We start from the raw sequence: 12157 nt of genomic DNA on the forward strand, positions 1-12157 counted from the left end.
GGAGGACGCTCCTTCTCCCACCTCACTGTGAAGTCCTGGAACACCTCCCCCTGCACCTAAGGACCTCAAGACCTGGCTGTTCATCTAACCACTAGGAAGTATCACAGCACTCAGCGTCTGGATATCCTCACAGGTGATTAGCCGCACTTTACAAATCCTGCTTGATTGAGTGATTGATTATTATTATTCAGAACAAGGCAGCAAGACTTATCCATATACAGCCTAAATGGCTGTCTGCCAGACCTGGGCTGCTTAAACTCCACTGGCTACCGATGGCCCAACGGGTAGCCTTTAAGACAGGATGTTTAGCCTTTAAGGCCCTGCACTGTAACAGCCCCAAATTCATCAGCAGCATGATCATAAAGCACGTGCCACATCGAAGTCTACGATCGGCTCACCTTCACCTGTTAACCACCCTGACCATTAAACGCAAACGGCAAGGAGGGTGCCGTTTCTCTTACCTCGCCCCTAAATTCTAAACTCCCTACCCCTGGCACTCAGGAGCTGCGACAACCTCCTGGGTTTCAGAAAAGCTCTGAAAACCTGGTTGTTTGAGCAAGCCTATGCATAGTTCGATCTGCGGCGACACTACTCATGATTAGCGCCATGAAACCTCCGGGTGACCGTGCGCTATAGAAGTTTTTATTAACATCACATAACATAACACCTGGTAGCTATTTTCTATCATTAAGCACCACCTACCTGCAAGCTTTGCTTTTCCACTGTCACCAGCATCATTTGATTGTCACACTTGACAAAGAGGTCCACATTTACATTTCCTTGCACTTCCTCAGAATGTTTATGATTGGTTAAGAGATCCTCAATGCCGTGCCCATGGATCATCTGTCTTGATGATGGCATCCCTTCTTCTATCCTGTCATTCACTTCTCGGTTGATGTGAAATGGAACTACAAAGCCATCCCTTAAGTTAGGACTTAAACCTAGAAGTTCTGTTAGCTCGGGAGGAATAATGTGATCTTCATCATTCATCTCCACTAGAAGAAAATGTGAGACACATTAGACTGACAAGACCACAACTGAAAGAAATAAAGTTATAACATTTGATTAACAAATATCAAACACAAATAATACTTCTTTAATGTTTTAATTAGAAACAACACACAAATATAACACAACATTTATAGTTACAACTTTGGTTCAGACATTAAATTATCTTTTCTTTGATTTTGACTTAGGCGTCAGTATTGAATCTCTGAGAGATTACATTTTTGTTGTATTGTAATTGTGTTTTTTCCTGCAAAAGAAATGTAAGTATGGCACATTATTGTTCACATCATGTTCACAAGAAAAACAAAGATCTTAATAGGATAGTAAGCAGTTATCAAGGTTTATTAGCCTTTTGCATTTTAACACTAAGGACATGCCCCTTAAATGCCCTTCTTCAACAGGGATTGTGTGAATTTGAGTGACAAGAGAGACAAGAGCACAAAAGCATTATTCTTTCTTCCTCAAAATCCAATTCTAATTTTCCAAATGAGAGATGGGTTATATTTAGCAGCATTAGGCAAGTCCCTGAAATGTCCCCATTAGCAAGTCAGGTCCTAGGAACCGAGGACAGAAAACTGAATCCCTTCACTTCTAAACTGGATGAAATATCTTCCAATCAATCGTAATGCCTCCTTGAAATAAAAGTAGGTTTTCCAACTCTACGTAGCTATCCTCTGTTGCTCAGGGAGTGAAGTGTGTCACCATATAGCCAACTAATCCAGTCTGGATCCAAATCAACAGATTGAATTGTCTTTCCACAGACACTGGTGACGTGAGAAGAAAGCTCTGGCATGGCCAGCAGTAAAGTGTATGCTTGGTAGATCTTCAATTTGTTTTTCTTTGTTTACTAAGACATTAGAACAATGCAATGTCAGTTGGTACTTTTAGCTTCTTTCTAAGCCTTTGTATGCTTTGAGAACTGTAAGCACTGACGTCTGTACAACTTTTACAGCATGCCCTCCCTACTTGTCACCAATGTGCAACGTACTCGCTGTTCATTTTCAATTTGTTTGTGGGTATTGGGTAAAGTTTTCAATTAGTAATTATTGCACCTCGGTTGTACATCACTGGCAATGATACTTCCACTATGCAAAGCTTGCTCTCCATACTCAGATCATGACATTCACTAAAAGAGAGTTGAGGCCAACATAAGAAGGTGCTCAATATCATCAGCAGCATTCTTATACGGATCAATTTAAAATAAGGGGCATGCTTTTTCAAGTAAGCTAATTGATAGATTGATTTGCAAAGAAGGTAATTAATGCCTCCAAATCTTGGAATGCAAAAATGATGCTGCAATCCAGACAAGATCAAAGATATTTTGGAGAAACTCACAGAAGAGCCATACCGGAGAAGATGCATGTCAGAATGTCGAGTGTAGGACTTTTACTTGTTGCCCTCACACATCCAAAGGTATGTCATGCTTCATCATCCCTTGGGATGTGTGAGGACAATAAGTAAGAGTCTAGCTGACTCTTTCTTCTACACCGTAGACCGGCCTTTCTTCCTTTAGGAACAGTGACCCCCGGTTTGGTTTATACTTCACGTGGGGGCACGGGCTCTGGACCCCTTTTTTTCAGCTCCCCGCCCCTCTTCTTTATTTCTTGGAGTTGCAATAGTTTTATAGCCAATATTTAGGACTCAGTATTCTAGTAATATACCACTGGGGGAATCAGGCTAAAGTAACATTTGAGACAAGACAGTTGGAACTTTCCTTTCCAACTGAATAAGCTTGTCTGTCCTGAATTAGGGCAGTTTTCTTCAGAATTTGGGTAGTAAATTTACAGAGCAACAAACATGCAGATTATGGTTTATAGTTGTTCTTTCACGTACTGGAAAATAAAAATCTTCCAGTCAATCCTCGGTAAAAAATGACCAAAACCCTATCTTTTTTGAGATAGTAATATGTGATCAACATATAATTTTAATATTTGGTTAGGGGGGAGAACAATTGAAGTGCCAAGAGGAGGAAGATTTTCAGTCTTTGAATGTATGTAATTTGGGCACTGAATTTAATTATAAATTAATTAAAAACTATTGGGAGTGGAACAGAAATGCAAATTTCGCACTGTCATAGTTGGGTTGCATGGCTTTAATCAGAGGGATAGAGGCTTATTGTTATCTCTATTAATTGATTGATATAAAGTCAGTGCAGCCTTCAGTCAATGTAGAACAGGTATCGTGGTGCACTGCACTTTTTCATTCGATAGAATTAAGGGGAATATCTGAAAAAGGCTCGGAGCCTATGGCAGGATGCTCCAGTACAACTAATCATACTGGACCAAATGGATGGAGGCTACTTTTAGCAGAGGCAAAAGGTCTCCAACAATTTGGCAGAACCAAAACACTCTTTTATGTTTCACTACAAAGTTCTGTGGATGGAACATGGCTCACATGAAGTTGAAAATGAATTAGTGGGCGATTTATATTTCCTTGTTGCAGTTGAATGTGCCCTTATGATGACCTGGGATAATCACTGCAACACTGTAAACCCTGTCTGGGAAGCCACAGCCAAAAATGAACTACAGCGTTACAAGCAGGCTTCACCTCAGTGACACCTGACTGCCCAACTTGCTATAGTAGTACGGTGTATAGGAAATTTTGTTTCATCAATTTTTGGAATGTGACTGGTTACCTATTTAAAACATATATGCAGAATTTGCAGTGAAGAGGTAGATTCAACCACATATTTGTTACTTATTTCTGAGAGGTTGGAGACTGAAAAGTATTATTTCATTTTATCTTCAAAACAAACAGACTATTACATTTCTATGATAACAATTTTTTTTGGTATGAAAACTGAAAAAGTAAAGAAATTAGATGATATTTTACCATTCTTTGCAATAATATGTTCTTAAAAGTTCATGCAGTAAAACTTGTGGGATGTAGTTTATGTCACTACTAGTATACAACAATGGTAAATAATGAGTAAAGATGCAAAGAAATGTTTTAAGTGCTTATGTCATATCACGTAAATAATAACCTCACACTTACCTGGGTCCTCAAGTCTAAGATGGAACTTATTAGCAACAGGGGTTTTGGTGTATGAAGTAACTGGACTGTAGCCATTGTCAGATGCCCACTTCATCAACTTCTCCATAGTCGATGGAATGCCTGGCTCTACTGATTTGCTCATAGTCATAGACCGCTCCGTCTCTTTTCCAAAGCCGATACTGTTAGGTGCCTACATTTGAAAATAGTACATTAGACTGCTGTGCTCTGACCACAAAGGATATGAACTCTATCAGTTTTATCCTTTTACAATCTATAGTCTATTTTAGTAGACCTACTTGGCATCTGCCAATAACAGTAAACTAGACACAACATAAACCTTTCAATTTACCATTGTGTCCTCTGCAGAGAAACAGTCCGTGTTTGTCAAGAATCTGACATAAGGGACTCCATTATGCATTGTTTAATTGCACACTGTGTTTCCCTTCCAAACACTTGTGTGTATGCCAAAGCTATAATTAATTTGCTGAGATGCACAGATTAAGTCTACTAAAATAAAAAAGCAGCTTAAAAGGGGATCATTCCTGGAGACAAGCTACTGCCTGAGCTCTGGTAGTATTAATCACTTTCTTCTTGGAATTGCAATGGCACACACCTGTGGTCTGTGTAGTATTCAACAAAATTCCACCATCCACACTAAGGTGAGAAGATGGATTGTAAATAATGAAAATATCGTCCAGAGTAAAAAAATAAAAAAATAAATAAAATAAAATGCTTCCTGCATAAGACAGACAGCGCTGTGAAATATCTGATGGTAATATCTATAGCTTCCTCATAACTAATAATAACAGAGACATCGCTGTGAATGGCACAAACCAGGGCTCGGAGAGCTGGCGATAAGGCAACAACATATGTTCACACAAAGGAGAGGAGAGGAGAGGAGGAATGACTGGCTCAGCATCCCTTCAAACTCATCAGCCTTCAGACTTGAGTATTCTAAATGCTTTGATGTCATTATCCCTGCTAACTCTGGTGACGTCACCCCTCAAAGAATTTCCTGTTACCATGGAAAAGAGTAGCACAATATCAGGGAAGCACAAGAGGCCTAGCAGTGAAATGAGGGGACATGCTTGGACAGTGTAGAAAGAGTGAAGTCAGGTGGCAGGACCTCAGATCTGTCTTGTCCTACCAAGGTAAAGCTGACATGGTTGTGTTAATACTCTGGTCTGCTTATGACGAGCAGGCTCTTATTCATCTGTCATCACTAAGTGTTTCCTATATAGAAATAGTAGGCGATGCGCAACAATGAGAGATAGGGTGAAGGTCACTAGGACAGATTTATTTATTTTTATTTATTTTAAAGGTTTTATATAGCGCTGGCTAGACCCGGAGGTATCAGAGCGCTATACATGAGTATCAAACCATAGTTGCAGGTTACATCGTTATAAAGGTTACACAGTTATTAGATCATGGCAACATAGTTACATGTAAGGTCGAAACAAACAATAAGGACATATACATAAGGGAAAAAGCAGGCAAGGGGAGAGATTCAGTGGAGGGGGGGTAGGAGCAGGGTAAGTAGACAGAGAATGAATGAGGGAAAGAGGAGGGGAGGGTGAGAGACACAGTATGGAAAGAGGAGGGGGTGTGACGGGGACACAAGCCGGTAGACGAGTCAAAGCTGCGTCCAAAGTCCAATAAGATGTGATCCCAGGGGAAGTGGTATCATTTTCCCATCCCTGTTGCGAGAGGTTCCCTGTACACAGTGGACTCTCTCAGAGGGGTCTCTGAGACTCCAAGGCCTACATACTGGATCCTTCCCCAAAAAGGGGAGAGGGAGTGCTTTGGCTAGGGGTGCCATACTATACCTCAACTGTGAGTGGCTGCCTAGGCGCTGCGGACTCTCAGCGGCTTCGCTGAGACTCCAGAGTATAAATATTGAATCCTTCCCCAAGAAGGGGAGAAGGAGTGCTTAGTGAAAGGGCACAAAGGACAGGGGGCTAGGCGGTGTAGCAGGCAAGGGGAGAGATTCAGGGGAGAGGGGATAGGAGCAAAGGAAGTAGACAAAGAAAGTAAGAGTACTAAATGCGAACAAACAGCAACAGTTTGGGGAACAGACTGTTTTCTCTCTGTGGCCATGAGTTTGCCCCATCTCTAAGGTAAAAGCCTAGCACAGGCCATTCCAGAAGCTTTGCCATCCAGGACATGAAGCACACAGTTTGTAATTCAAATTATTTTTCACAAATTCACAGAAGTTTATAGTACACTGCACATCAGCAATCCAGATGTTTTCATATTAAGTTCTTGTGTGCAGAGGATGGTTTTCAGAACTAACAGTGTTTAACCCAGTCATCATCCAGGGGAGATAGTTCAGAATCATGAGGCTGAGGGAGAAGATCATGAACCTGGTGAAGGCCAACTCGTGGACCGCAGGGTTCTCTGTAGAGGACACGTATGTTAGAAGGAGCAGGCATAGATTCGCCAGGACGTTCAGGATGAAGTAAATGTGGCACAAGACGTGGTAAGTGCGGGTGGAACATGGCATGGCACGATAATGATTCCAGTAGGCCACAGCCACCAGGAAGCAGGGTGCAGAGTGGAAGCCAATGCATAAACGCCAAAACATACCTTTGTGGGCTATCCCCTCCCCAATCGAAGCGCTAATGGAGGAGAGATAATTCAGAAACCCAACCTCATCAGATACAACTGCGCTCCTCCGGTCCTGTACTTGCTGAAACTGCCGCTTCGATTTGGTGACTGCGATCGGCGTACAAGGTAGAGACATGGTAGAGCCATGATGAATCGCCCCAGGAGACAAAGAAATCTTCCTGCAAGTTGAGGTTCACTCTCATTGGCTGATATTAGTCAGAACTTCTTGGAGTAATAGTCACTCTCCATGATATAAACTCACCTGCAATGCTATGTTGAACTGATATTATAATAATCTCCATTACTGTGAAGATTGTATGTGTTAGTTGTTAGGAAAGTTAGGACTAGCATTATTATCCCCGCTCTCCCACTGTGCCCAGGCACCGACACTCAATAGCCCACACGCAGTTTGTGGTAGCCAGCAGACAAAAGAGGCGCTGGAGCAAATGATTCAAATCATCCCCCTTTTGTTTGCGCAGAGAGGGAGGCAACACATCGTCTTCGTTGCAGCCCCGGCAGGCCAGGTGCTGGCATGAGCATAGCTACCTGAGCATAGCAAAGTGGCTGTGCGTGAGCTCCTCAAATATTTAGCTCTTTTGTTTGCATCCACTACCAGGTAAGCAATCACTAAGGAACAGCAGAAAGTAGGGACGGTCACAGGAACAAGAGCCTACCAGTCAAATCACTGACTGGGCAAAAGATATGGACACATCAATGGACATTGAACCCTCCTGCTGGCCAGGCGATAGCTCTACAAATACACAGGAGTCTGCTACACAGGGAGTGGAGGTAGAAGCAAAAGCAGAATACTGGGGAGACCCCCTACATTTTAGTCAGACGCGCAGGAATAATCACACCTCTTTGCACTGGTCTGGTTGCAAGGCATCTTTTACTACTCAAGATGGGAGACCACGCTCAGTGGTGATAAGCCATGGGGCAAACTTTGTGTTGTGCAAAATTCCCCTATAAATATAGCCTACTTCCTTACCCTCACTACTGACCCTGTCTTTGGTGCATGGTGTACCTGCCTGCAAACTCTACCCAGATTTCTACTTCAAATGTACAGAGTCCAGACAATCTGTCCAATTAGAGCCATTGACATCATATGAGTGCAATAAGGTGTCACACACCTGACATATTGTGCTGCAAAACACGCTGTCTGCGGCATTTCAGCCATACTCAGAGACAGAGCAGAAGCAATGATGAAAGAACCACTGCAGCAGACTCAGTGGGAAACCATTAGGAGGGCTGATGCATGCATGCAAGTATAACTGACAGGTTCAAGAATTCTTTATTTGTTTCAGTTTTGGAAAAATGAGACCGAGATTGAAACAATAAACTAAAATTCAAGTAATGGCTACAAGTAAAGAGAAAAGAAGGGAGAACATAAGCAGCCCTAAGTATGTAGAATTGAAAACACAACCACAACGTATTTCTTGGTATAGCAATCTAAACAAATATTTCTCTAGAAAATCAAAAATAAAATCTTCGATAGAAATCATGCATGTAATCTATATATGGAGGCCACGTTGGACATGCAATCAACTATCAATGTCAACTTTTTATTTATTCATTTTTCAAGTTCTTAAAGAGAAGCTTTTTCCTGTTTAATGATCAAGACACTTTTTTAAAGGATCTCATTGGCAACCATTGAAGAGAACACAGTATACACAGCAGGATAATGAAGGATCTCTGAAAACCTTTATCTGGTGAAAGGTGTTATCCCATTCCAAGACAATCATAAAACAAATTAACTAAACCAGAGTCTTTACTGCTGCATCTCTAGCACACACTGTCTGTTTCCATCTTTTATGTGCTCATTCTCCTTGAGGTGCAGTGTAATATCATGAAGAGTTTGGGGTATATTAACCTGATCTGAAGATTATAATCACTCTTGACTAGATTTTGGGGCAGGGGTTCCCTTTGGTTCGAACAGTGGGGTAGCGCAAAATGGTGGGCTCCCTGCAGATGTGATGAGGGGCCCGGGTCTCCCTTATCTCACAGATATCAATCGGCATTGTACTGAATGGGACCCCGCTTGGAGGGTTGGGGCCCCCAAGACGGTGGGGCCTCCCAGGAACGCAGGGGCTGCAGGGGCCTGCGTTTTGCCCCGGGGTTTGAAGAGAATACTAAATGCTAGCCAGTTGGCCAGTCTGTACAATTTTCATCAAAAGGCCATATGGCAAGTGTTGGCAATTCCTTGGAAGGAGAAAGCCTTGTTTTTCCTGTTAGCTCATGTAAACAGGGTCACTAGCAATGCGCTACCATGCGGTGGGAACAACCGATCATCATTTTGATTCAGGGGTTAAACCAGGCAGTAAAACCTTTCCATACACATGTTTTTTGCCGCTTTCTGTAGTGCGAACTTGACTCTGGGGTATTAGAGCACATGACATGAGCATACGTCAGCAGACCCAATTCAGACAGAAGACTCCCGATTTTCTTGAGCCGAAAATGGCTTTCACCGTAGCTATCTCTGCTTCAATAGAAGTCAATGAGAAAAAACCATTCCCCGATTATTTTTTCAACATCTCCCACTTTTCTTGTCTGAAATGTTGGCATATAAGCATGAGAACCAGCCTGCATCACACATGGTCGGACTGTTTAGGGCACAGGAGATTAAGTGCTGTCACAGGATGTTGAGCTGACACCAAGACTCCATCAAACATGGTTCTTTAGTACCAAGGTCTTCAGCTCTGGCCAACAGCCACGTTTTCACCCACATTGTGTTTTGATTGGGGAGGTACCAGATTTATCCACCTAGTTGGCCCTTTGGGGTAAAACAGGCACAAATGGTTTGTATGCCTGTTTTCTTTGAGAACCCGGATGAGGAACAACAGGGCATCCTGTCAGGAAAAGGAAAGCAAACTTTATACTGGGATAACAAATTGTAACTGCCGGACGGCCACATTATAAATAAATAAATATTAAATTGCACTTCCTTTAGTGATCTTCATTTTCAGAAGCGTTGGCATATAGAACAACAAAGAAGCAAATGAGCGCCTTATGTGCTCAAATCGTATTAGGTACAAGGTAAACATGGCCCAAAATACTGCTGGTCCTAACTGGCGGAGGTTTGCAGCGTAGCTACTTCTAGACTGAGAGTAAGATGTTTGTCGACTTCAGATAGCTAAAGGGTAATGTAATGTTTACAGTCCTGGGAGACACCATGTCTCCTCATAATACAAGGGTGACCTGGTTGGGAACCTCAAGCGTGCTCTGTAATGGGCTGGCCCGGGGTACGCCGAGCCAGCGTGAGTTTGGAAATAAAGAGCCCAGGGCTCCGGGCGTGGTCCAGTTACAATCTGCTGCATAAGAATTGAAAAAATATATCATGTCTCTCATGTGACCTGATGAATTGAGTACAAAGGAAATTGTGGAATACAAGAAATAAAACTTTATTGAACGTGGATAACTTAGTGGAATCGTTTGTATTGACTTAACGCTGTGCGTCCGGAAGAAGGAGTGTTACTTCACCCCTAATTGCGTTGTAATTAACTACATGTGGCGATTGGGCAGACTACGACATGGGCTGCACGCAAACAAGTTTAAAATGGATAAACTTTTCAGAGAAATCTACAGAAGCAGGTGTGCACTTGGACACCTCCATTTCGTGACCAGTTACAATCTGGCCACCAAGGTTAACAGTGTCCCGAGTCTCTCTTTACACTGCGAGTGCAGGCCCAGTCCAGGACACTACAGGTAACATGTTCAAGTCTTTTCAAATTTCCCACACCTTTCCACGCGACCAAATCCACGTGGGTACCATTGCACATTTATTGCCAGGTTTTCGAGATTTCGCAAAGTTGTTCTGCTCTGTGCCAGATTTCTATTTTTGATTTTGTATATAAAGAATGAACATTTATAGCTACTTTGACCTTAGTTGGAGAGCACTGCTGCAATAAGAGACTGTTTTATGTGAAGTACTTCACAGAAAACTGTGAGATAGGTCCACTGATCGCTACCTATGAATCAGCCTCGGAATAATTAGACTTTTGCAATCTTTGCGATCATGTACTTTTAAATTCATACCCACCCTACATTTGCCACAATCAATAAGCTTTAAAAACTAGCAATAAAAGAGTTAAACACTTTAGAAACTGATGATGATCTTCATCTGTGGCAATATTGACTGTAAATGTTGAGATTTTCTGTGACAGCTAAACCTGACACAAACTTGTCCTATCCTCCCACTCTTACAACAAGTCGCGTTCCCACCTTCGATTCTTATAAAATGGGGGCCCAAATAAATCAGGACAATAATACCTAAAAATTCAACATAATCAGTTTGCTAAAATAAAATAATAATTAGATTCAATAAATAAATAAATAACATTTAAATTTAATAATATATGAGAGTCAAAAATGTAGTGCACAAAGATTGGATGAGACTGGTCAGATGGGAAGAGCTAATTATCATTGTTTTGCTTAACTAGGTCTGGAAAGGTATGCCACACTCACACTGTGATATTATCCAATGTTATTTTTAGTATTCGGAGGTGTTAGAATGCGTGTTTATAAGAGTGGCTGTCAAAAGACGCATGACATGCGCTTCATTAAGCTGTGTCGAGCTCTTACCCTGTTCGCAGACACCCTACTTGACAATCTCCAGTTCTGCCTCACTTGCTTATTGCTAGAACACAACAGGCCTGCTGCCATGGGAACCCAGTGGCCACTTACAGGGACACATGAACACGGTAAGTACATTCCACTTTAAAAACGTTTTTAAAGAGAGTATGAATACATTTTAAACATTATCTATCTTTTCTCTGCTCAACAACTACTAAAAATACAGAACCAAAATCCAATGGACACAATATAGAAAAAAAAAACAATGGTTGGAAACAATGCCATGTTGTTCGTGGAACGGCATCTTCACCGCAACACATGCTTCTGATGTAAATGAAGTCAGTCTTTTTAGGGGATTTGTCTCTTGGCTACTTTTTTTAAAGAGGCTTTTTTCTTGGTGGCAGTCGTGGTAGCACTATCCCATTCACTGAGCACATAAATACAAGTCGTTGAACCACGCTTGGCAGTGGTCCATCTTCCCAAGTTCCTTGAGTTGTCCCAGTTGACATGTTACACCATAAAGGTTGATGCTTAAATTGTGCTGTCAATGCGGTCTTCGGAGGGTTGCATATGCTCAGATTGTATTGCATCATTTTGGTATTTATATAGCGTTTTCCATATCCCTTCAGAGGCCTAAAGCAGTTTCTAGATTGTTGGGTAAGTAGCTACTCCATATGTATCATTATATAGCACTTCCTAGCCCTGATAGCTAGAATTGCGTAAAGAATAGTTTATTGGCCACAGAATGATTCCTTTGGCAATATCAGGAGATATCTTCATGTCACGTAAAAAAAACTTTAGGGTATTAGATGACTGCAATTGATGATTCGCATTGAAAAATGTCCATCATCGGCCCTAAATGTCACATTTAAATATAAACAGCTCCCACGTCAGGGAAGTTTTCTTAGCTTTTCCTTGGAATATCTAAAAATCGTTTTTTCTTTTAAGAACATGCATACTCAATGAGTATGGATGTGCC

At 41.7% G+C, this 12157-nt stretch overlaps 1 protein-coding gene and 1 pseudogene across 2 annotated transcripts in view; both read right to left on the minus strand.

Annotated features, from left to right (window-relative positions):
* Nucleotides 1-12157, minus strand: part of TGFBR3 (transforming growth factor beta receptor 3) — a 339353-nt gene that overhangs the window by 92514 nt on the left and 234682 nt on the right. For both annotated transcript variants that reach the window (XM_085602172.1, XM_085602173.1), the window contains exons 7-8: nt 4003-4192; nt 703-995 (exon numbers count right to left, since the gene is read on the minus strand). In XM_085602172.1, coding sequence (XP_085458298.1) covers nt 703-995; nt 4003-4192 — 483 coding nt within the window. The remainder of the gene's footprint in view (nt 1-702; nt 996-4002; nt 4193-12157) is intronic.
* LOC146834675 (U4 spliceosomal RNA) lies at nt 1990-2105 on the minus strand (annotated as a pseudogene).

This window comes from Triturus cristatus, chromosome 4_2 (assembly GCF_964204655.1).
Source record: "Triturus cristatus chromosome 4_2, aTriCri1.1, whole genome shotgun sequence".
In the NCBI taxonomy this organism is placed as follows: domain Eukaryota; kingdom Metazoa; phylum Chordata; class Amphibia; order Caudata; family Salamandridae; genus Triturus; species Triturus cristatus.